The following is a 25,751-nucleotide window of genomic DNA, read 5'->3' as shown; positions in this document are numbered from 1 at the left end:
ACACAGAGAAAGGACTGTTAGAAAATCCAGATGGTTTGAGATCACTAAAATATGTTGCACAAGCTTCAGTAAAAATTATTTGACCCGTTTAACATAATATTAGAGCATTCTGGTGTAATGGCAAGAACCAGCACTTGGGAACAGAGATCAGGCTCCCAGATCTGACTCTTCCCTTTATAGCTATGGCCTGGCTTCTCTATGTCTGTTTCCTCATCTGTAAAATGCAGATGGCAACAAAACCTGCTTCTAGTTGGTTTCTGTAAAGATTAAAAAAGAAAGCATTTAGGAAACAGGCTAGCCTGGGAAACGTTTGATATCTATTAGTTGAATCTGAATCCTGGTCTTATGCAACAGGTTTCTCGGAGGCAAGAAAAGGCTGTTGCTAAGAAAAACAATAAGACCAAACTAGAAAGTTTTTTTCCTATTTCTCCAGCACCAGGTCTATGCTCTTCAAGAGCATCATACAATGGTAGGGAAGAGAAAACAATCAAGCTAACCTGTTGTTGTGTTTTGAGACTGACAAGACAAGACTAGGGAAGCGGATGTGGCTCAACTGATAGAGCATCCGCCTACCATATAGGAGGTCCAGGGTTTGATACCCAAGGCCTCCTGGCCCATGTGGTGAGCCGGCCCACACACAGCACTGCTGCATGCAAGGAGTGCTGTGCCATGCAGGGGTGCCCCCGCATAGGGGTGTGTCCCATAAGGAGAGCCACCTGCATGAAAAGTGCAGCCCACCTAGGAGAGGTGCTGCACACTCAAGAGAGCTGACGCAGCAAGATGACACAACAAAAAAAGAGGCACAGATTCCCAGTGCTGCCTGACAAGAATGCAAGTGGACATGGCAGAACACACAGAGAATGGACACAAGAGAGCAGACAATGGGGGTGGGAGGGGGAGGGGAGGGAAAGAAATAAATTTAAAAAAAAAAAAGAATATTCCTGACCTTTAAAAAAAAAAAAAAAGACAAGACTAAAACCTACATTGCTTGAATCCTGAGTCTGAAAGCAAGACATAGGAAAAATCTGACCTTGCTTTGTTTTGGTTTTTTCCATGGTGCCTGTTGCTTCTCTCCTCCAGCTTATTCCTCAACATCACATCATCGTTGTCCCTGGATCAGGCCACCCCCTCTTCCCCGGACCTGTCAATTCAAATCAGGAGTCAAGGAAAGCAGGCAGAACTGGCAAGGTAACTGGACTTACTTTACATGTAAACTAAAAAAAATGGAACTGAACACAACTATTAGAGAGAACTTGATGTGTGTGCAATTTCAGAAAAGTAAAGACATCGAGTAAATATTTAGCTCCAGTCTTAAAGGTAAATATCATTTGGTGAATAAGCATGATACTCATAATTAAAATTGTGGTAGGTTTTTTTTCTTTGTTTGTTTTGTATTTTTTTAGGTACTGGGGCCAGGAATTGAACCTGGGACCTCATATGTAGGAAGCTGGGACTCAACCATTGAGCCACATTGGCTCTGCATGTGGTAGTTTTTAATAGGCTACGTTCTCTTTGGGAGAGATTTTACTAGCAGGACAAAGTCTGGGGAAATTATCTTAAGAAAGAAAAACTTGGGCAAGTATGCCAACCAATGCATTCATTTCCCACTGTCTGTTGCAGACAGTGTAAGAAGTTCAAGCTGCACCAGAACAGTTGTACTACGTGATCTGGGGCATTGTTGCTGGCCACTTAATCCCAAACTTGGTTTTCCAGTCTCCCGGAGATTCTGTGAGCTGCCCACATCCTATCAATGCATTTCTTTGCTGCTTAAATTAGCCAGAGTTGATTTCTGTTCCTTGCACCGAAGAACACTGACGCCATCCAAGTTTGAGAAAATACAGGTTAAAACTTGCTCATCACTCGAGAAAAGATAAATCTAATCTATAGTGACGAATTGAAGATCATTTGTTGCCAAGGTCAGGGGAAGGGAAGGGGCACAGGGAAATTTTTAGGGCGATGGAAATATTCTATTGCTTAATTGTGGTAGGGTTTTACAGATGCATACATTTGTCAAAATTCATCAAAATGTTTATTTTAACTGGGTGCATCTTATCCTCTGTAAATTATACCTCAACAAAGCCAACTTAAAACTTTCGTTTGCATACTGAAGTCTGTAAAGCAAATAATAATTGGTAGGGGCAGGATGGTGTCCATGGATAGGGAAGCACTGGGGAGCAGCTGCGTAGTTATGCACGAGGGCTATAAAGAAACAACAAAGTCAAGGCCATAGCTGCTTGGAATCTTGCACAGTTTTCACATGAATGTGAAAGTTCTATCAAGATAGGTCATCTTCCCTAGCTCTCTGAATCTTTCTGTGGCTGATATAAGCATTATAAAGGTAGGAGCTTTATCTCCTCAGCAATTATTAATTTATTTGAAATCCAGTGGATTCCATGAGGAATATAATTAAATCACAGACTGTTAGAGCTGAAAAGGCTCTGAGAAAATTATTTCATCCAGCTACTTCATTTATAGGTAAAGCCAGAGGCCTGGAAAGGGGAAAAGAAGTAACCCGCCCAAGACCACATTTTTAAAACTATTGTTAGAAATGATTTCTATAATATTTGAAAAAAATCGAAATATTTAAAGCTATATTTTAATGAGGTTTTTATGGATAATTAATTATGGGGGATTTAATTATATAATCAGCAAGTAACTGGAAAAAACAACAAAAAATCCTTGTATAGCATAGGAAAAATTAAAATTACACATTTCCAGAGCCAAGACATCATTAAACTCATATATGTATCATATGGCCACTGATTTCAAGACATAATGAAAGATGGAAATTAATTAGAAATTTTCTTTTATTTATTTAATTACAAAAGCAACAACATTGCATTAGAGAAAATTTGGAAAATATAAAGAAAAAAATAACTATGATTCCACTACTTAAAAAACCATCATGATCATTGTTAGTCTTTTTTCTCTTGAATGTTTTACATAGTTGTTTGCAGAGTCTACTTATAATCTTATGTCTGTCTTTTCACCTAGATTATATCAGAAGAGTTTTACTTTCTCTTACAAGGTGGGTCATTATTATTTGTGCTGTTTTTATTGCAGCTGTTTTAGGAGAGGGTAGGAGTGGACCATTCTGTTAGCATTCGTTGCATTCCTTTTTCCATTCTCATATAAGCACATACAAATGTATATAAAGGATACACATACATGAGGCAGGGCTGTCATTGTAGGTTTATATTATATTTCTCTGCATCTAACCTTCCTCACTTAATAATACATAGTGGCAATCTCTCCAAGTTCACTGGTATAGATCTAAGAAATTATTTTTAATGGCTGTATAATATTCCACAATATGGATGAACTGTTAATCATCCTGTATTGATGGGCATTCCCTTTATTTCCTTTTTTTTTCTTTGCCACTGCAAACGATACCCCAACAAACATCTTTATACATAGAGTCTTATACAATGGCACTTTAACTTCTATGGGTTTTAATAGATATGGCTAGACCACTTTCCAAAAAAGCTACCACTATTCTCATTTTCCCCAGCAGCGTTGCGTGATTACCTTTTCTCTTGCATCCCAGCCAGCAGAAGATGGCGATACTTTTTAGTTTTTGCCATTGAGATAGGTGACAAGGGATAGTTCATAGTTGCTTTTGCTTCTATACATATATTTACTGGACATTTAGATTTGTTCTTCAGTGAATTTCTTATTCCTCTGCTTTGCCTATTTTTTAATGTGGGTAGCTTGCGTTTTTCTTATCATTAAGTAAGAGCTTTTATCTAATAGATATTCACTCTTTGTCTGCCATATGCATTGTGAATATTTTTCCAATGAGTCTTTCTGTCTTTTGACTTTATGGTTATTTTTGCTATTGAAACACTTAAAAATCTGTGAAGTCAAATAGATCTAACTTTTTCTTTACTACTTCTAGGTTTCTGGAATTGATTTAAGAGTTCTTCACATCCCCAAGCTTAAATATATTTCCCTTAAATTTTCTTCTAAGATTTTCATTATTTTTAAATTTTCAGAGTTTAACTCATCTGAAATTTGTTTTTATATATGGGAGAGGAAGTGTTCGACTTCCTTATCTTCCAGATAGATAGCTACTTCTTACTATCTCGCTAGCTAGCTAGCCTGTACTATTTATTAAATAAACCATCCTTTTCCTTCATTAAATGAAAAAATATCAATTTTTTCATACATTAAATTAAATTCCCATATACACAGAGAGCTATTATGGGCTCTCTTTCCCATTCTGATCTATCTTTTCTATCCCAAACCATAGATTATAGATTTTCTTCAGTGTTTTAAAAACATTTCATGAAACAAGTCAAACACTGTTCTTCATAATTTGTTTTTCCTGACATCTATTTTTCCGTATGAAAGAAATGAACTCCAAGATCATTTTACTCATTCAAAAAAATAAAATTGGAACTCTCAGTGAAATCACATTAGATTTATATATATATTTTTTGGAAGAAATGACATTTTTCTTGAATCAAATCTTGTCATCCAAGAGAAATATAATTCTTTCCATTTTTCTAGATCTTATTTTAGATTCTTGTATTATATTTTATACTTTTCCTCTTATACTCTTCTTATACCTCTATACTCTTCTTGTGAAATTTATTCTTAAATATTTTATTGTTTTTGTTGCTATTGTAAATGGCATTTCCCCCCATATCCATTTCTTGCTGGGTATTGTATTATTTATTTTTCATATATTCAGCCTCCTTACCAAATTCCTTTATTGATTATGTAGGTTTTTTACAAATGAGTATTTCTTGGGTTTTCTAGGTGATTTCTTATTCTTATTTTCAAATATTTATACTGGTATTTTATTGTCTTATCTTGTATTTGCTAGAGTTTCCAAAATACTGTTTACTTATAATAGTGATAGTGGGCATCCTTATCCTTTTTCTGATTTTAATGTAAGTGGCTTTTTTTAAAGAGATTTATTTATTCCACCCTTCCCCATTGTTTGCGCTCACTGTCTGCTCTCTGTGCTTGTTGTGTGCTTTCTGTGTCTCTTTTTTTTTTTTTTTTTGGAGGCACTGGGAACTGAACCCGGGACCTCCATGTGAGAGGGAGGCTCCCAATCACTTGACCCACATCCGCTCCCTGCTTGTTGTCTCTCTTGTTGTGTTTCCTAGTTGCATCAACTTGCTACATCAGCTTGCCGCACGAGCCCATTGCATCAGCTCACTGTCTTGCTCCTCTTCTTTAGGAGGCACTGGGAACCAAACCCAGGACCTCCCATGTGGTAGGCAGGTGCCCAACTGCTTGAGCCACATCCACTTCCCTTGTTTTTGCTTTTGTTTTATTTTGGCAAGGGAGAGAAGAGCTTATTAACAAATAAGTTAAGAAAAACAGCACGCAACCTCAGACACGGTTGTGGGTGTGCTGCCGGGTGAGACACTCCTTGTTTTTGCTTTTAAGGAAGCACCAGGGACAAGCCCAGGACCTCCCGTATGGGAGGTGGGTGGTCAACAGCTTGAGCCACGTCTGCTCCCTGTAAATGGCGTTAGAGTGATTTAAAATGCTATTTTCTGGGAAGCAGATATGGCTCAGTGGTTGAGTGCCTGCTTCCCATGTATGAAGTCCTAGGTTCAATCCCCAGTACTCCTAAAAAATAAAAATTAAAAAAAAATAAAAATGATATTTGCTATCTTGGCTGAATAGTCTACATCACGCCTACGTAGTTTTCTGTTAGTCCTATTTTAACTAAAATTTGTTACTAGGAATGGATGCTGGATTTTATCAGACCTTTCAGCAACTGTTGATAGAATTGTTTGCTTCCCCCCTCTTTATTGTTGTAATGAATTGCGTTTATTTACTGATGTTGAATTATCTTTACATTCTGGAGTGTATGCTTGGTCATAGGATATGTTCTTGTGATACATTGCTTTCAGTTTGATATACTAGATTCTATTTGTTAATATTAAGACAGTTTTGCACCTATATTCGTAAGTGATTTTGATTTTTGCTTTTTACTCTGTTTAATTTTGGCGTTAAGGTTATGCTGACTTCATAGTTTGAATTACATCAGATTTATCTGCTCTTTAAAAGATAACAGAATATAGCTACGAGGCCATCTGGTCCTCGTGCCTTTATAAAAGGTAGGCAGGTATTTAAAGCCTTTTCAATTTCTTCAAAAGTAATTGGTCTATTCAACTTCTCCACTTTGTAATTTATATTGTCCTTAAGTTTGTCAAAGCTGTTGTCAGGTCACAGAATGTGCTCTGCAAGGAATGGTGGAGCGGGAACTGACTTTATTGAATAGCTGCTCTGTGCCAAGCATTATACCTCCTATTTTATTTTTATTGTCACATTTTAACGAATCCCCACATTGATCCTGTTGAGTGTGTATCATTATTCCCATTTTATAGATGAGAATATCGAGGCTCAGGAAAGTGAGGTAATAAGCCCATAACCGTAGACTAGGAAATGGCAGAGAGTGCCATTTGGAACTCAGGTCTGTGTGATTTGAGAACTGGTGCTTGTATCACTTTCTGCCTTCTCCATATAGTTTCACAAGCATTATATTTAATTATGGAATATGATTGCTTTAGGAAATATGTCATTGCTTTCTTAACTCTCCTCCCATTATTGAACATTAGGATAGTTTCCTGTTTTCACTCTTTAAAATAAATATAGAAGGGAATATAGTTTTTTTTTTTTTCTTTCATCTTTAGGACATGCTTTTCCTCAGGCTAGCTTTCCAGAAGAAAATTACTAGGTTGAAGAGTATGATCATATTAATGAATAACATATATATTGAAACGTACATTTTAGAGGGGACAATAAAAACAGGATTATATAGAAAAGTAATATGACATTTTCCGGTAAAGGGGACTCCCTTGTTCAAGCCTTCCTACATTAGGAAGCTCCCTTTGACATCTTCATTTTGTCCTGGGAATCCTTCAGTCTCTGCCTCCAGGAATTCTTTACTCTCCCCTTCATCTCCCTTGAGTCTCTACTCTCTTTTATAAGTAACTAGATGCTTCCACATTCCTTTCACCAAGTTAACGTGGCTTCTACTCTCCCCAACCTTTCTATTTTCTTTCCTCCCCCACAACAGCAGCACTGGCCTCTAAAAATGCCCATCTAGGCCGCGGCAGACCCTTGGGAAAACACTGCTAAGTTTCTAGAAAGAGCCTGTTGACGATGAAGGGGACTGTTAACTACTTCTAGAGTCTCTAAACCACACCTGATCATCATGTAGCTCAGGGGTCTTTAATCTGTGCTCTTTGAAGTCCTCAAGCTTTCTTAAGTCTGCCTTAGGGGCAGAGAGGAAGTCACCAAGCGGGTGGGCTTTCAGGACCCCTATCCCCTACAGCCAAGTCTCTCTGTCCTTGTCTGATTCATATATTGCAGCTTTTGTGGAAAGATTTCCTTTTAAGAATTTTTTTTGCTGTTTAAAAACGTAAGTTCTAAAGTTCTAAAGTTATTGATAGGGAGAAATATGAATATTGATACATTTCCCTCAGAAGTTATAGCCTGACTTTTATAAAGCTAATTCAAATACATTTTAAATAATAAAGTTAACAGAAACCTGAAGAATACAGAAAAATCTCTTGACCCTCTCCCAGAATGACCTAGAATGTGTGCCCACCCCACCCACCCCCTCCCAAACACACATAAAACCAGGAAAACTTAGGATTGTCTATTACTTTCCAATTACTGCTGTGACAGAAAAGGAAAGTTTGGCACTTTGGGGAATTAAAATTAATTGAAAGCAGACTTGAGTTAATTTCCATGCCAGTGTCCTTTATTGAATGGGTCTTCAGCGCACATTTCTAATTTAATAGAATGAGAACTTTTTATGTTGGGGGGAACGTGATGAGGAAATGTTTTCCCCTGACACTAAAGTTATTCATCTGGGAAATCCTGCAGAGGTGTTCAACCTGTATGATCTTTGTTATGTAGAAAAATGCTTAAAAAATAAATTATGAAGAAGGTTCTTTTTTTCCTTTTTCTCTTCTCTTCCTCCCTTCTTCCCTCCCTCCCTCCCTCCCTTCCTTCTCTTCTTCATTCCTTCCTTCCCCACTCTATTTCTCTCTTCCATACTGCTGTATGGCCTAAAAGCTACATATTCTTTTTGATCAGTTTGTATGTAGTACATAATTTTCAGAGCTGTCTCTCATATATTATCTTACTTGATCATCACGGGCAGGTCATGTTTCCATTCATTTTATCCAGAAGGAAACCTCATCTCCAAACAAGTAAGTATTTTGCAAAAGCGGCTCAGTAAATAGCTCCAAGTAAGACCATTATTCTTTTTATTATTCTATTTCTTTTAAAAAACATCTTTATACCACAGTATTCCAAGGTACTATTATAGAAGGAATTACTTTCACTATCATAAAAAATGCATCAGTTGCTATGTGGGCTCTGATAACTATTTGAAAAAACAGATTGAATGGATTAAAAAAATGAAAAAATTTCTGGCAAGCCGAATGAGAGAAATTGAGAAAGATAAAGACTACCAAGAATAAAAGAGGGATGTGCCCACAGATTTAGAGGCTATTAAACATTTTAAAATGTTAGATGCACTTTATTGCCTATAATTTTGAAAGCTAGATGAAACGGACAATTTTCTAGGAATATATAAATTACTGAAATTTGTTTTAAAAACTGAGAAAAGTTGACTAGAACAGCCATCTACAGAAGAAATTGAAAGGGAGATCAAATATTTATCCTCAAAATAAGAAATGGCCCCAGATAATATCACAGGAAAGTTCTATAAACAAATATGACTATCTTATTTATCCATACCAGAGACAGAATACACGTAAATCTGTTAAATCCACTCTATGAGGTTCTGATACTAAAACCACTCTAGGATAGCCTCAAAAATGAAAATGATAAATATGCAAATATTCTAAATAAAATATTGAAAAACAAAAATACAGCACTATAACCAGTAGAGTATGTTCTAGAATATAAAAAGTTTGATGCTTATAAAGCTATTAATATAATTGATTAAGCAATATTATTTGGGGTTGAACTGTGTCCCCCAAAAAGATATGTTAAGTCCTGACCCGACTACTCAGAAGATGTCCTTTTTGGAAATGGCAGCATTGCAGATGGAATGAGCTCAGCGAAGATGAGGTCCCGCTGCAGCAGGGTGGGCCCTCAGGCCTACGTGACAGGAGGGGAGAAGGTGCACAGGCGTGCGAGAGCAGGCGGCCGTGTGGAGAGGGAGGCAGGCATTCCCGGGGTAAGTCCATAGGCCAGGGAACACCAGGGCTGGCTGGCGGACGTGGGAATCTGGAAGAGGCAAGGAAGGCTTCTTTCCTGCAGGTTTCTGAGGCAGCAAGGCCCTTCAGGCACTTAGGTTTTGGACACCCAGCCTACAGAACTAAGACAATAAATTGTTTCTTTTTCAGCCACCTAGTGTTTGGCACTTCGATGAAGCAGCCCTAGGAAACATAATCTAAGAAAACGAAGGGTACAGCGCAATTCTTAGAAACAAAATGGTAAGGAGATGAGACACAATCTATTTTCACAATCTATAGCTATGCAAGTATTTAAAATGAAGATACCTTAATGGTAGTGTCACTTTTTAATATCTACTTCCCAGAATCAAATAACACTTGAATACATAGCAGTTTAAAGGGTCAAAGGCAATTACAGCAGAATTAAAATAGGTCTCGGTCACCAGACCTCCCAAACAACAAGTAGCCTAATGAAAAGGGTCATTGGTCCTCCAGTTAGCCTCTTACTTGGTCTTTTCTCAAATACAGGAGTTGCTAGAACGAGGGTGGCCCCTGCGCTGAAGCGGGCCGTTGGCCATCCTCACTTCCCTAGCTAACTGCCTGAATGCTAGACTGGGGTGCCTGCCTCGCGGGCAGAGGGGTGCTGCCTTCATCTCTGTATTCCCAGCCCCCAGCACCCTTAGGAGCATGTACTCAACAAATGCTTGTGGAAGTGCATTGAATTCTCATCCAATAGACTACTAGGGAAACATGAATTTTACTGTAACTTGCTTCACATAAACAATAAGGTAAAGGTGGTAAATATATAAAAAGTCTGGAAATGATTGTTCGGGGGAAAAATCCTATTTTATTAAATCTAGCAAAGTTTCACTAGCAGAAATACATCCCTTGTGCTCCCCACTGGGCTTGAAGAACCAAAAAAGTGGAATTTCCTACCGAATGGACCCAAAATGATAATAATTGATGCTCCATGGCTGCCAGCAACCCCTGAGTGCCCAGAGCCTGTGAGACGAAGGGTGGAAGCACAGGCAGTGGGCCGTCTCAGAAGCACCCAGAAGGGTTTTTACCTCAGAATATGGAATTACAAAGCTTCTCCCACCCCCACTCCACTGCCATGTGATGCTTTTGTCCATGGAATTTCGGTCAGGATAGAGTAATTTGGTTGTGTTGATATGTGTCAACATCAATCAGAAAAAAAACACCAACATGTTATCACACACACAAAACAACCCTCTGGCTAGAGATAATTGTTTTCAGTTTACGAATACTTTATTTAAAAGTCCTCAAAACTTATCAAAAGTTTCAGACCATATATCTTCTAAGGGCCCTTCTGATTCATTTTGATGGCGCACACGGATTGTCAGAACCTGGTTTTGTGAGCCTGAATGCTTCGGGGTCTCCCCAGGGTCTAGGAGGCTTGCAGTGGGCGTGGGTCAGGCAGATGAGCACCATCTCCTCTCTTGCCTGGCTTGACTCTATCTGATCTTGAACTTTCACACTCTTCCTGATTTCATCTGAATGGGAATTAAGGGCCTCTGGGAGACACGCTGTTGCCCAGATGCAAGGTAAATACTTACAAGAAGACGACGTGACTGCCACTAGGTCAGTATGGCACAGAAGAGAAGAAAGACAGTGGTGGGAAAGCACCCTGGGCTCCAGAGAGCGCTCCCTCCAACCCTGGGGGTGACCCTAACTTGCAGAGGGGTATATCCACATGGTAAAACCTTGACTAGTCCACGGGAAATGTTCCTCTTGCTGAAGCACAGACAGTAGGCCATCTCACAAGATCTGAATCAGGTGGCAAGGCCACTTGAGGTGTCTGGGGCCCCAGAAGACCTATTCTTAAAGCCAATCCATTCCTGTGTCTGTAAACCTATTATAGGTGGGACCTATTGATTAAATACCTTGGTTAAGGGCCTTTGATTAGATTGACTGACCCAAGGACTCTAACTGGAGTCCTTTATAAATGGAATAAAAAGCCAAAGCCACAGACACAGAGGGGACAGCTGCAGAGACAGGGAAACCTCCAGAAGTTGAAATCAATGAACTCGGGAGAGAGAAAAGCCACAGAAGGAGCAGCCTGAAGCTGAAAGCCGTGAGACTAGCAGAGAGGGGAGCGAGGAGCGGGTGCTGCCATGTGCCTGACTGCCCACAGCTGCGGCGTGGGGAGAAAGGACCTCCCGATGAGGCCTTCATTTGGACACTTTCACAGCCTCAGAACTGCAAACTTTTACCTAATAAATCCCCATTGTGAAAACCAACCCATTTCTGGTATATTGCTCCCTCAGCTTTTAGCAAACAAAAACAGGTGGCTGAGTTAGTACCCTGTGAAGTAGATCATCAGTTACCAAAGCCTATTTTAGGTAAGAGGGGAAACCAGGTTACTGCTGTCTCTCTTGGGAGAATGCTTGTCATCGTTCAGATGAAATGACATCCAATTTGGATCTGCCTTTGGCACTTTCAGAACAGCTAGGGAAGGAGAATGGTGTAAAATCCAGTCTTCAGAATGTAAATTTCTCACTGCCTCCCAGTGACACTCCCAGTGAACAAAGATTCCGGGAGTTCAAAATCCTTGACAAACCTTGCAAACCCATCACCTCAGCTAGACAAGGGCCAGCAATGTTCACTTACCACTAAAACAGTCCACCCCCAGGCCTCACGCACGCCCACCTAAGGAGCACCATCCCCTCAGGGCACCTGCCTGAAACCCTCTGACCTCTGCCAGCCCAAGTCCTGGCCAGCCTTCAAAGCTCAGGTCTCATGCCCCTCGTGATGTTTGCCTTGGCTGTCTGACCTTCTCCTCAACTGTTCTCTGTCCTAACGAAGACAGGGATCATCTCATAACCTATTATTATCACAGAATGCAACAGCACAGTGACCTAGATAGAAGGAATGTCCAACATTTTTAATAGATTAATGAAAAGTGTAAAGTTTTTATTAGAGTGACTATTTCTTTTATAATCTCAGCTGAGTGCATGACTACCCTACCCACAGTGGAGGCACATTGGACCCAACCAATGAGTAATTTTTTTTTTTTTTTTTTTTTTTACCATATCTGGTAAGTTTGGGACAGGCAGAAGAGCCCTAGAGACATTCCAAAAAGAGACCAAAACCCATCGGGGTTGGTTTTGTTAAGAAGCTATATTCTGATTCTTAAATCTTTTGTTGCATTATTTCAATTTCCCTTTTGGAACAAGTTGAGACAGAAATAAGTAAATAATAGTAGAATGGTCCTCCATCCTCCTGCCTTCAAACTGAATTACATACTTCATCCATCCCAGATAGTTGGGAGCAATCCTGTTCTTACGAACATTTAATAGTACATGGAAAGACACTAAACAACCTCACTTGAAATGTATTCTAGGGCTGCTTAAGCATACAGCAAGGAAATTATTCAGTATGCATATTATGCCCATTTCATCTGGTTCTAATATCACTGGAAAGTGATTCCCTTCCCTGAAGGCAAGTCCATCTAACAATGCCCACATGTGCTGCCTCATCGTTTCCTGTCTTCAATGCCTTCCATTTTGCTTTTTGATCATGTAGCCTATGAACATTTTCTTAGGGCTTCTGGCTTTAGAACCAGATAAAAATGCTCTCTAAAGATTCAGGAAGGGGAGCAGATGCAGCTCAGGTGATTGGGCACCTCCCTCCCACATGGAAGTTCCCAGGTTCGGTTCTGGTGCCTCCTAAAAAAGAAGACGAGCAGACAGCGAGTGCAAACAATGGGCTGGGGGTGGAGGTAGGCGGCAGAAATAAAATCTTAAAAAAAAAAAAAAATAGAGCCAGGAAGGTAGTGCACCTGCTGCCCAGCACTGGGGGAGGAGATGAGTACCATACTGAGGATCTGACCCTGACTCCTCACTGGTCTGGGCTGTGGGAAAGCCAACACTTTCTGGGCTTCCCTTTCTTCTTCGGTGGTAGCAGGAGTCTCTTAAAGTCCTTCCAGCTCTAAAATGCTGAGACTAAAATTTAGCAAGGTATCTCCAAGTATTGCTCAGTAAAATGTGATAACAGCAGCCAACAGTCTCCCTTCCCCGGGCCTCCAGGCCCAAAGCCTTCATAACTGTTCAACCTCAAAAAAACAGAGTACCTCAAACTGAAACTATGCTAAGCAGGTCACAATTTCCTAATCGCTAGTTCTTACACTCTGCATTTTTGGCCATTTAGAAATATTCAGGTCTTTGTTTTGAGGGAAGGAAACAAAACTGGTTTTTCTTCTGATCTTTTTTCCCTCCTAAAATTAATGTCTCTGCCTGCAAGTATGCTTCTTCCCAATAAATAGTTTCACTGGCTGCTCCATTGGCATCTTTAGGCCTACCCAGGTTCCCCTTTCAGATTTCCCAGGCTCTGTTACTGGCACCACAATTAACCCGGGCTCAAGACCTCCAAAGGAACTTCCTCTTCTCCTATATAACTTATATGGTTGTGAGTCTTCCTTAATAAAGTTTCTTAAATTTTTTCCCTTTCCCTCCTCATTGTCACCTCTCTGGTTCAGCCTGACTGCTTCCCACCTCAAGTTCTAAAGAAGCAACCTAATTAGTTTATCAACCTTCTACATTGCTACTAAATTGTTTTCCTTTAAATGTCACTTTGACCATCTCCTGGTCCTGCTCAAAAACTTATTAGCTTTCATCTTTATAAAATAAAATACAAACCTCAAGTCCCTCCACAAAGTCCCTGACCTTCCCTCCAACATTGTTTCCAACACATCAGAGACATGCCAGCCTCCTTTCATTCACCAGGCACTCTCCTACCTTGTCTCTCCCCTCACCTGCTCCTGGCCTGCTTTCCTTCCCCCTCCTCCATTGTCAAATCCTTACTTGTTCTCCAAAGTCTAACTCAAGGCCCATTCCTTCTCTGGAACTTTTACTCTTCAATCCAATAGGAGATCATCCTCCAGTCTCAAAATATTTGTAGAACTCTATTGGAACCGAAACCATGACTTTCTTATGTAACTTATTCTCTTATGTAAATAATCTCATTTACTAAATAGATTATAAACTCCTTGAGAAAATAGGCCTTTTTTTCCCACCTCTTAGTATCCGTGGGACCTGTTCTATGTTCTTAGGGAAGTGAAATAAAAGTTTGTTGACAAAGATGATAAATCCGCCCAAATGCCCTCCTAGATAATCCCAGAGATTGTTTAGCACATGAGCCTCCTCCAATTAAAACAAGTCTGTGTTCTGCCACCTAAAAGTCAAGAAGTCATGGATTTAGAATCTAGAGAAATATTTGGCCTCAGGAAATCCAGGCTAGGAGAGTAGCAGAAAGGGATTTACTGCTCTAGACCCTTCTGGGCATTTTCAAAGTTACAGGGTCATAAATAGGATGATCTGCAATGGCTTAGCCCTTTATATATATAATATATTGGATATCTATAATATATTGGAGATATATATATATGATTCTAATGTTTAGAATTTAGTTGCAGGGGTAGCAGTAGGCAAAGGCAATCTTTTCTTGCTTCATTCACTTGGAAACCTGCCCCCAGAAACCCTATTGCTGGGGCCTGCCCACTTCTTCCTCCTTCCTAATGGACCTACCTTGACACCCTAACGCCTGCCATTTATCTGCTTGGGAATCCATGCTCTTGGTCTCTCCTGGTTTCAAAACAAATTAATATGGTAGGAAGCAAAAGAACCAGCAAATGCAGTATGAATCTAAAAAAAAAAAAAAAAATCCCAGCTCTAAGAAAGCAGTTTCCCGCCCAGCCCTGTATTTTAACTCCTTCCTATACATTGTTTAGCTTAGGACCTTCCTCTAACTCAGGAGTTCTTAACAGGGGGGTCAATGAGCTTGAATTGAAATTTAAAAAAAACATTATTCTTGTGGGAACGTCATGGTGCAGATGTGATGTATTTATTAAATACTACACAGAATAGTGTGGACTTAGTAAGGGGTCCATAGTTTTCACCTGACTGACAAAGGGGTCCGCGGAACCAAAAAGGCTAAGAACCCTTGCCCTAACTTGTGGTTTGTGAGCCTAAAGAGAGAAACATGGGAAATCTGGATATGAAGTTCACCTGTAAAACAGATCCCTTAAAATCCTGTAAATTCAATTATCATGGTTTTGTTTATATAAAGTTTCCTGTTAATAAATATAATCCCCATTGGGATCAAATAAAATTAATAAATAGATGCAGTCTGTTTGGAAATTTGGAAATTAAAATGTTAAAAATGGAGTGTTTGGAATCACAGAAAGAGAGCAAACTCCCTTATGAAAATCCTGGGACCTACGAGGCATGGGAAGGAAGAGCTGGGTGGGAGCACAAGCTCTCACTCACCTCCACCAAGGACTACTTCTTTTCCATCTTTTCACAGCTTCAGGGTCCTTTCACGTTTACAACAAGCCATCAGCACGCATTAAGGATAAAAAGGTGCTTAGGCCTCAGCCTCTGTCTAAATGTCACCCTAGCAGAGAGCCTTTCCCTGACCACAGCACGGAAGACAGGGCGGTCCAGCACTCCGAGCTCCCTTTCATCGCTTTATTCCACCCCCCACCCCCAGTCCCACCCCCAGTGTTTGTTGTCAAATGACAATGTTATATATTTATTTGTCCATTGACCATCACTGCCTGCCTCTTCCACCTCGTGGGGACATAGACAATTTTGTTCAAACACTGCATTCCCCACGGTCTGGAACAGGGTCTAGCACAGAGCTAGCTCCGCACAAGTATGTGCTGGATAAATGAGTCATCCAATCTCGCTAGTTCTGAAAAGCAAAAACAAAACCAAACCACACCCACCAAAAATGCTTCAGTATAAACCAAGGCTTTAGCATAGAGTGGTAAAGAAATTCAGAACAAAAACCTTCCACAGACATCTGCCAGCCAGACCCCATCATTTTACAAACAAGGAACGTGAGGTCCAGAGAGGCTCAGTGACTTGACTAAATCATGGGCTCCTAGGTCACTCCTGTTCTTCCTGGGTCTTCCAGATTATCCTATTTGACAGAAGTAAGAAAATGGTTCCCAACGGAGTCCCAACTTCTTGTATAAATACAGTGATTTTATAACACTGCTTTAATCTCAGTGAGGTGAGCTCCATATGTGTGAAATGAAATGCCTGGCAGGGCAGGCCTCTTGCCCAAATATATCAACCTCACTGCCTGTCATCACCACTATAAAAAATTATTCCTTTGGAGTTTGAGAGATTTCCTTGGAACACACCTTACTCTGGTATGAGCAAACACCAGCTAGCTGAGAGCAACACTGACAGCCAAGCAGGTGCCAGCCGGCTAGGGAGAAGGAATCTGAGCTCTGAGGTCTGCAAGATCAAATCTCATCTCCATGATTTCAATCGTTGTTCGATCTTGGGGAAACTTAACCTCACTGAATCTGGTTTCTTTTGGAAAATAGAAAATTGATCAAATGAGTTAGTGAAGGAAGCTCAGTCTCTGTGTGATAAACGGTAGTTATTATTACCATCCTTCACAATTTTACCTAGGACAAAGCCGGAAGCTTAGCCCGCTCTAGAATCAATAGAGATGAAAGGAAAAGCAAATGTTGAGTTCTAGATTCAAAGATCCTCCAGCGGGGGTAGAAGGGTGCTTACTTCTTTTATAGTGAGCATGCAGGAGCCAGAATCGAGCACTTGTGACCCAAGCACATCCTCAGCCCAGCTGCGGGCAGGGAGGGAGTCCACCAGCAATGCTTCTTGGCAGCTTCTTTTGGAAGATGGGGTTAGAGCTGGATTGAAGAGCTGCCTGTGCACTACTCTTTGAGCGGGGCCGAACATCCCTGGAAGTGTAATGAGAGAGAGAAACTACTTTTCTTCTCTCAAAGAAAGTGGCTTGAGTGACTGAAAGGGATGCCTTGATAAACTGGAGAGTGTGTGTGTGTGTTTGGGGTAAGGGTTGGGTATCTGAAAGGCCAATTTGAACAGCAACAGATGGTCACCGAAAAGCCTTCGAAGAAGGGGGAGTCTGGTTTTGCTGTGGAATTTTGTTTTGCTGGGTGGTATAGCCAGCATGAGGTCAGAAGGAGCTGCCATTGGCCCTGGGAGGGAGGCTGAGCACTGCCTCGTGGGTGCCCCCTTCCACCCTCCTCCCAGGGGGACCGGCCTCTCCTCTGTTCAGACGTGGAATACTGCGAGAAACTCCCTTGGAACCAATGTCAGCTATTTAGTCTAAGGCATCTGGGAGCTCGACTCAGCTCTGCCTGTGGAAATTTAATTTGAAAGCTCTGGAGGCCCATCTCACCAACCCCAGCTCATCAGCTCTGGAAATCACTACCTCACCTTATCCCCTGGGGCTCCTATCCCAGAGTCCCTGTAGCCAGTTAGACTTAAGTTCATATAATCGTGCAGCCGTAACAACTTGTGGCCAGTCTAGTTGAATGTACTTGATTTATTTCTCTATTTTATGGTATTTCTAATAAAATTTTATAGTAATTAAAAACCATTTGTGTAGATGATCAACATTCATGCATTCCATTCATCCCAAGTTATTTTATGCCTCTGTGCCTTTGCTCCTCCCATCCTCAATATCTCAAATATCTTTCCTTACCTAATGAAATATTTCTCATCCTTCAAGGCTCAATCCAAATACCACCTTCTCTATGAAGGCTGCCCTGATCTTCTAAGTCACAGTAAGTCCATCCCTCTTCTACTGCCCTCTCAAAACTTATTAGTATTTTTCCCTGCTAGGAGTTATAGATAATAGGCTTTATGTTTATTTTCCATACAACACTGTAAACCCCATTAGGGCAAAGATCACTTCTTATTCATATCCCACAGCACCTGGCATGTACCTGGTGTTATCAAACGAGAGTGCTGGACTTGAAGCCTCAGGACAAGCATCTTTTTACAGTAATAATTTTACTCAGTGGTAAGCAATTTTTAAGTAATTATTTATTCTTAAATGCTCAGATATTTTATGGGGGGGGGGGGAGCCAAAATTAGCCTGAGTGTTAAAGATAAGTAAATTATATCATTTGTTCACGTTCTTCCGACCTGTGAAAATTTGAGAATTTTTGCAGTGGGTACTTAGCACATGTTTATCCCAGTTAAAATGAATTCCAGGGGTGCTTATGCCAAATGATTTCTTTCCCTAAAGAAAACACAGAACTTTTTTTTTTCATATTAATGGCAAGAACGCCCAATTTTTATTAATGAGCTGGAAAAGGTAAATGGTAAAATCAATGTTATTTCATCTAAACTGAAAAGTATATGTTAACAAAACTCCACTCTCTACATATGCAGACCAAAATCTTTCAGAGCGCTACCTTTTGGCAAAGACCAAATGCTTCTTGGTATTTAAAAATAATTTTACAAGATACATTGTACACAAAAAATAGCATATATACCATATGTTACAATTTAGTCTTTGTAGCCTTTATAGCACCCATAACTAAAATGCTAATAACTAAAATTTTAAATTAATAATAAAAATATATATTTATTAATTAAAATATCCCTGAGAAGACTTTAGGCTCACCTTATTATGAAGCCATTGCCAAGAAGTAGGAACTGAGACTAATACTGGATTTTTTTATTTAGGTATATTATGCTAAGTACAGCCAAATAATATTAACCAGTTCTGATATTATTTGTAAGCCTTGCTTTATACTACAGATGCTTTAAAATTAAATTATATTTTAGTCAGTTAGAAATATTTATAAAAGTAATCCATGCTCAGTACAGAAATGTTAAGAAACGGACCCATTTTACCCCCTTTCCTTTTCCTGTTTGCTGCAAGAGGAAGGGCCAAGGGGAAACCAAAGATCCCATGTGGAGTTCCTGGAGCAGTGTGGGAAGCCAGGAGTGCCTGAGTGACTGACAGTAGCTTGATTGCGCCTGGACTCACCAGAGATGGGTGTCCAAATTTTGAGTTTTAATTATAGCCCTTTTACTTTACAAACACAGCTTCAGTGCTTTATTCTCCCAATTTCCTTTGTAACAGCAATGGCCTTCCAGTTGATTCCATTTGATTTTGGCAATTTATCTTTGAGCATATTATTTAATATATGACCCCCAACAGGTCTGAATCAAATGGTCTTATCTGCTCTTTATATCTTACTCCACGATCAAAATTAATATTTCTGTGATCATTTATGTAATCATTCATTAACTACAGAATTATTATCTATCTATGAAAATCTGGATCAAGATCCCCAGAATTCAAACACCCTAACACAACAGACAAACCCCTTCATGACCTGGCATCTGCTTAGCTCTGCAGATTCTTCTTCAGTCACTCCCCATACACACCCTGGGCTCCAATCCCAAGGAAAGACTTGCCATCCCTGTTCTTTCTGTCCTCTGGGCTTTACAAATGCTTTTTTCTCAGTGGACATCCTTTCCCTGCCTGAGCTAGCTGGCAAAGTTCTAGTATCCTTCAAGATTCTGTGCCATCGTCTTTTCTCCCTGTCTTCCTTGACATGACCTGGTAGAATTAAGCTTTTCTCTCCTGCCCTGGTATCTTGTTCACACTTCTATTACAGCATTTATGTCAAATTATTAATTTAAAAGTCCCTTTCACTTCTGTAACATCAGGGGTCCATATACTCTCAGGGTGTTCATGAATTCCCTGAATTACAGGGAAAAATTTATGTAGGTTTGTGTTCTTCTGGGGAGAATGTCCAGATCTCATATCTGACTCTCAAAGGAGTCCATAATTACGGTCTCAAAAATAAATTAAGAACCACTGCACTAGATTACAAGTCCCTAGGAGAGAGAGTTCTATTCTTCTTTGAATCTCTACATTTCGATGCCTAACATTAGCTGAATGAATGTTTCAGTTATTGTTTAAAGGTAGATGTTTATTCTAATAAAGATATATAATTAATTCCATTTCATCGATTCAATGATTTTCTTTTCAAGAAGACAGGAAGTATGATACACTGAAGAGTACACTAGACAGAGGAAAGACATGGCAGAATTTATATCACACTACTAACAGTGGTTATGCTTGGACAGAAGGATGGTGAAGGGGGTGGGATGGGCTTTCATATTTCACTTATACTCCTCTGTCCTGATCAAGTTTATTTTACAATGAGCACTTTGTAGCTTTGGAATTAAAAAAATATGTGCTTTTATCTATGGAACTTTTTCTTCACTGTATCAGACACCTAACTTCCAATCCCAGCCTTGCTACTTAGTTTTGTGACCCTGGGCAAATTACTTAACTTTCATAAGCCTAAATTTCCTCAACTGTAAAATGGGATATTACATACTCACCTACATAGTTATTGTGTGACAAAAAGACCAGCACATAGCAGGGATTCAATAATATTGGTTGAAAGTAAAGTAAATATTAATTTTTAAGGCTTTTTCGTAATCTCCAAAAACATCCCCTACAGCAGAACTCAACTAAGACATAGTTCATCATTGTCTCAACACTGTAAGTAAACATTCATGAATGCGGTAAAAGCCTGAGGTAACATGGCTGGTTTATGAGGTGGCTGTTAGCCCATCTGCTGCTTTTAAGCAAAGAAGGGTTATAAAATTCTTGGAAGCAATTTATAATACTTATACTTCATGAATGATCAATAGTTTAAACTAAAGGTCTCGGTTTATCTGTGTCCTTACTAGAAACAAGTTCTTTGCCATTTCACTCCCCTTGTGGCCTGTCTCCACCAGTAGACATCACACCATGTTTTGTGGCGTCGTCTTCCTGATGTCTCTAGAGATTCTGTAAAAAACAAAATGCCATTGATAATGACAGGTACCTTGTCTTTTTTCCGATAATTTTTAATAAAATTTTTCATTATAGACACAACGCATTTTCACCGTTAAAATTTCTAAGAGTTCAGGCAAATATAGAGTAAAAAGTAAAAGTTCGTGTTTTACTGTCTTTTCTTTTTTAAGTCACTTGGTGCAAATAGGCACCATCACCTCAGAATTTGTGAGTATCTCTGGGGATTAATACAAATGAAATAAATGAAAAATTCAAAACACAGCTGAAGTGCTACAGCATGGCTCAGGGGGACCAGGGACTTTGCAGAATCAGGAGAGTTTTCAAAACAGTTCATCTGACTGTAAAATATTGACAGTTAACAATTTTAGAGCTTTTTTCCTAAGTATCCCACATTAAATGAAATCACTTCAAGTCACAAGTGAAAAGCTTGTAATAGGTTTTCCTGTAGGGGTTAATTGAGGTGATCCACAATCATTAAAAACAAATCCATTTGAAGCACATTCTATGATTTATGAGCCCCCCCACCCCTACCCCTTCCCCAGCAGTACAGCTGGTTCCAAGGAAGCTACATGTTTTATTTATTTCTCATTCTCTGAAGCCTCTTGGGCAGAAGCCTTGGCCAAGTCACTGAATCCTTTTGGATTTTGGTTTCCCAATCAATATAATTTGCCTAGTATTAATGCTCACCTCACAGGGTAGATTTGGGGACAAAGGGAGATGAAGGCTGGGGGGAGATGGGCATGTATGGAATGACTGTTATTTAGTCACTTTGTCATTTTTGCCAAGGGCCTTGTCCTTTATCCTAGGTGAATCTATGTTTATTCCCAGCTTGGCTTGCTCTTTATTTTCCTCCTAACTTTAACAGAAACTTTTTCAGGTATGTTTTTGTGCATAATGCTGTACTTTGCCCTGAAGGAATATAAGAGACAAAACAAGGTTGATACTGACTCTCAGACATTCTAGTTGCCTCTCAGTATTCATTCTTCAATCCCACACAGCTAGACTGTTCTTCCTTGCAGCTTGCTGTACCCATGAGGGTAGACTTCTACCATGGGGTGTAAGTAGAACTAGTGCGAGTGACCTCTGGGAAGTCTCCTTAGGAGAGAGAACACGCTTCCTCCTTCCTGCTGGCTGAACATCAGTGAGATGATGAAACCTGAGCAGCCTTCTTGAACCGTGAGGCCAAACACTAAGGATGGCAGCACAGCAAAAGAACTGGATCTCTCACACCAAGCAACTGCTCTAACAGCTCTGGATTGCTTCTCTCTGGAGGGCTTTGTTTAGTTTTGTGATTTCCTATGTGAGAGGGAAATAAAAATCCAGCTAGTTTAAGACACTGTTCTTTTTTCTGTCACATATAGATGAGCCCCATGCTAACTGATAGGCTGGCCCTCTAAGAAGTTATCTAGAACCAGGAACCAGTTTTGATTTCCCTTTGAGCCTATGTATGTGTATTCCCCTTATTAAGGAAAAATTCTCCACACTTCAGAAGCCCTTGTTTTTAGCCTTTCTTCCTTGCATTTCTCATATTTTGGTTATTACTCATTTGAGCTCTTCAGATCAAACCTTAGAAATGGGGCCACTCAATTAGGGAAGAAAGAAGGGAAGTTTAGCTAAAATAAAGTTTTTAGTTTGTACATGAATTTTTAGGAAAAGCAGAGTTCACTTCCATCCACAAGCCTTTATTAAGCACATAGTATGTCCAAGGCCTTGTGCCAAGTGCTGGCAGAAGTACAAAGACAAAGACAACATTGCCCCTGCTCAAAAGAGCTTACAGTACAGTAGGAAAGGAAAGGCTGTGACAAGCACAGTAAGAAAAGTATGAAGCACCTAAACTCTTAGAGGAGAAATGATGAATTTCAGTTGTGAGGATTAGAAAAAAAATTGATGAAGAAACTTCTGGGTTTTGAACAATATGTAGAAATGGTAAAAAAGAGGATCAGCAAAGGAACAGAGGAAGAAAGTCACCAGACACAGATGAATTTAGAGATCCTAGGGAACATGGAAGAAAGAATAGAAGGCGAGGCTAGACAGGTAGGCTGGGAACAGATGGATATCTTCTTTGGGGCCTGCTTTGCAGTGTAGAGAATAAGGAGTCACTGAAAGTTTCTCAGCAGGGGAGTAAAAAAACCACATATCCTCAAAAAGCCTTTGAGATTAGCAGGCCCCAAACAAAAATCCTAGACAGCTGCTTCCTCGTTCTCAGGGATGAATTCTAGAGATTTCCTCATATGGACTAATTCGAGCGTTGGAGTGTTTGCTCCTTTGCCACTTTCTCATTTTTACTTTTCTGGTTATATTAGGAAGACTTCTAAGGGAGTTAGTATCTATTAACTTCCCTTTTATCAGTAAGGGTAGATCCCAAACCTCAAAGAAGAAGGAGCAGGCATCAAAATAATAATGAACTGATCAATCAGAAGGGTGTCCTGTGTAATATTTAGCAATTTATGATTTATTTAGTTCATCCTCTCTGAGACACCCAAAGTGCCTTACAAATAAAAGAATGAAGGCTCTTTTCTTCTGCAGCTCTAAAGGTGACTCCTGGCCCTTTGGAAGGCGCAGTGATTAGTCAAGTCCTTGGGGACTGGCAGTAGTAATGTGGTGGTCAAAATATGGACACTGGCTAAGCTGAGTTTCACTCTCAGGTACACTGTGTGTGTGTGTGTCCTGGGGAGGTGCTCAGTGGAAGAATTAGCATCTTCAGTATTTCCCCTCGGAGAATATTAGAAGGAATTATTAAGCTAAGTCCAGAAATTAGGTAAAATATTGAACAACTCATACTCTCATTCTAAAAGTCAAAACCAAATGTTCTTGACCTGGGGTCCATAGCTAGGGTTTCCAGGCACCTGGAAATCTTGTGAAATTGTATGTGAAATTTTGTGTGACTTGACATGTTTTGCCAAGAGGGTGGACTGGTTTCTAAAGATTCTCAAAGAGATCCTTGACCCACAAAAAGGTTAAGAACCACTGTCTTTAAAAAGCAAAACAAAACAGTTGTTTGCGCATCGCTCGTCCTCCTTGCAGCCCGCGATGGTGGTGTATGCTCCTCTGCACTGAGGAAAGACGGAAGAGGGGAGGGGAATGAGGAGACCCCAGCAGCCGCATTGACTCTGTCCCAAATCAAATTAACCAAAGGTGTATGAGATTTGTAAAAGGGGCTAAGCTCCTAAGCTATAGTTTTAAGGCACACCAATTATATTTGCATTGAAAGTTCAACACTTGTAGGATAATCTTCCTTTCAAAAGCCTCTGAGGTTTCCAACTGATTTAGACTACATTTTCAGAGCCCATAGTATCAACAAAAATTTAGATCTTAACAACTGAATTCTTGGAAACTGGTTAGAATAAACATGTGTCCCCAAACGGGTTTTTCTATAGCATAAATTTCTGATCATTTATGCTGAATCCTTCAGAAGTAGGCTTTAGTGAAAGAGCTGTAGCATTTGCATCAATATGACAGTAGTGATGAGAGCTATTTATAAAAATAAAGATACAAAAATGAATTTCTATGTTCAGAATATCTTTACTATTGTTTCAGCATATAAAATCTCATTTAATTAGAATACTAATTATAATGGAACCCTCTCGCAAGAAAGAATAAACAGCTTTAAAGTGAAATCCAATTCTCATCACGTCCCCCAAACCCCGCAAAGTGTTTAGGATTGTTTCACTAATGTCCCTTAGTTAATTAATCGGAACACATTTTTAATCAGCACACATTTTTTCCAACATACTGGAATGACCTCTGACAAAATTCTCTATCCTTTTTCTGCTTTGCAAAAAAAAGGGGGGACGGGATGAGATATATGAGAGCCCCTTGTACTTTCAATGTAATTTTTCTGTAACCTAAAATCTCTTTAAAAATAAGGCTTATCATATTAAAAAGGCATAAATCAACCTCCCTGCATTCCTAATCTTGTTCATTCTTTAATTATACCTATTCCCAAAGAGGCATGTACATGTTGGAAATATGCTGCCTTGTAATTGAAGAATTCTATCCTCCTTTCTTTAAGACTGCTTTCAAAATTTAACCCAGTTTCAACTAAATACGCAAATATGCCAAACTCTTCAGTCCCCAAAATATTTCGTTAGCTGACCACCTGCAAAGAAATATTAAGACATAATATAAAAAGTTAAATAAGGAAATGAATTAATGAATGCTTTACAAATTGTTACACTTTTGAATAAAAAGTTGTTTGAATAATTACCTGAAATAAATGGTAGCATATTCTGAGTCTAAATTAATATATCAAATAGTACAGAGGTAGGGATATCTTTACTCTTGTAAAAACATTTTACTCTCAATGCCTCTCAAAGTACATAAAAGCACACACTTACCCCATGTTGCTTGCCGTGGTTAGTTCCTCCTTAGACCAAGGCTCATCTGGATTCTGAATTAATTTAAAAGGGTATAAAAAGAAGTGATAGAGAGGTGGCTGGTTTGACTTCCCCTAAATGAAGACTGTCATTTGCTAACCAGGCCTTCAAATGAGGAGAACTAGCATCTCTTCTAATTATATAAGCTCCAGGTCAAATTCTAGCACCAACTAATCAAATAACTGCATTTAGTTTCGAGAAGGAAAAAAAGGAGAAAACTGTTTAAGAGGAATGACTGCTCTCTTACAAAACTGGAAATTTATATACTGAAATTTTATTTCTATAGCAATACAAGTTTAAAAATTTTAAGAGTAAGTTTTAAAAAAGTAAAATATACATCGTGCCTATCTTAAATATTTTATATTTGAAGAAAAATATTACTGGGGAATATTCAGCTTTCAGTAAAGCAGAACTTTTCTATAAAATATTTTTCAGTTTTGTAGTTTTATCATGTGTCCTGGTACCTTAAAGCACCTTCTCACCTTATCTTAACTCATTCAGTATTTATCTCCCTGTAAATTCCAGTTTGCTAACAATAATATTTAAT

The 25,751-nt window shown here is 39.4% G+C and overlaps 1 protein-coding gene across 6 annotated transcripts in view; it reads right to left on the bottom strand.

Moving 5' to 3' along the window:
* Positions 1-25,299, bottom strand: part of ARHGEF33 (Rho guanine nucleotide exchange factor 33) — a 73,844-nt gene extending 48,545 nt beyond the window's left edge. For all 6 annotated transcript variants that reach the window (XM_058278423.1, XM_023586784.2, XM_058278426.1 and 3 more), the window contains exons 1-3: positions 25,166-25,299; positions 20,720-20,822; positions 1,031-1,141 (exon numbers count right to left, since the gene is read on the bottom strand). In XM_058278423.1, the coding sequence (XP_058134406.1) occupies positions 1,031-1,055 (25 nt within the window). In that variant the 5' untranslated portion in view covers positions 1,056-1,141; positions 20,720-20,822; positions 25,166-25,299. The remainder of the gene's footprint in view (positions 1-1,030; positions 1,142-20,719; positions 20,823-25,165) is intronic.
* Positions 25,300-25,751: the final 452 nt, after the last annotated feature.

Source organism: Dasypus novemcinctus, chromosome 17, assembly GCF_030445035.2.
Source record: "Dasypus novemcinctus isolate mDasNov1 chromosome 17, mDasNov1.1.hap2, whole genome shotgun sequence".
Taxonomy (NCBI): domain Eukaryota; kingdom Metazoa; phylum Chordata; class Mammalia; order Cingulata; family Dasypodidae; genus Dasypus; species Dasypus novemcinctus.
Note: the sequence above shows the minus strand (reverse complement) of the source record. Positions and strands in the feature narration are given on the sequence as shown.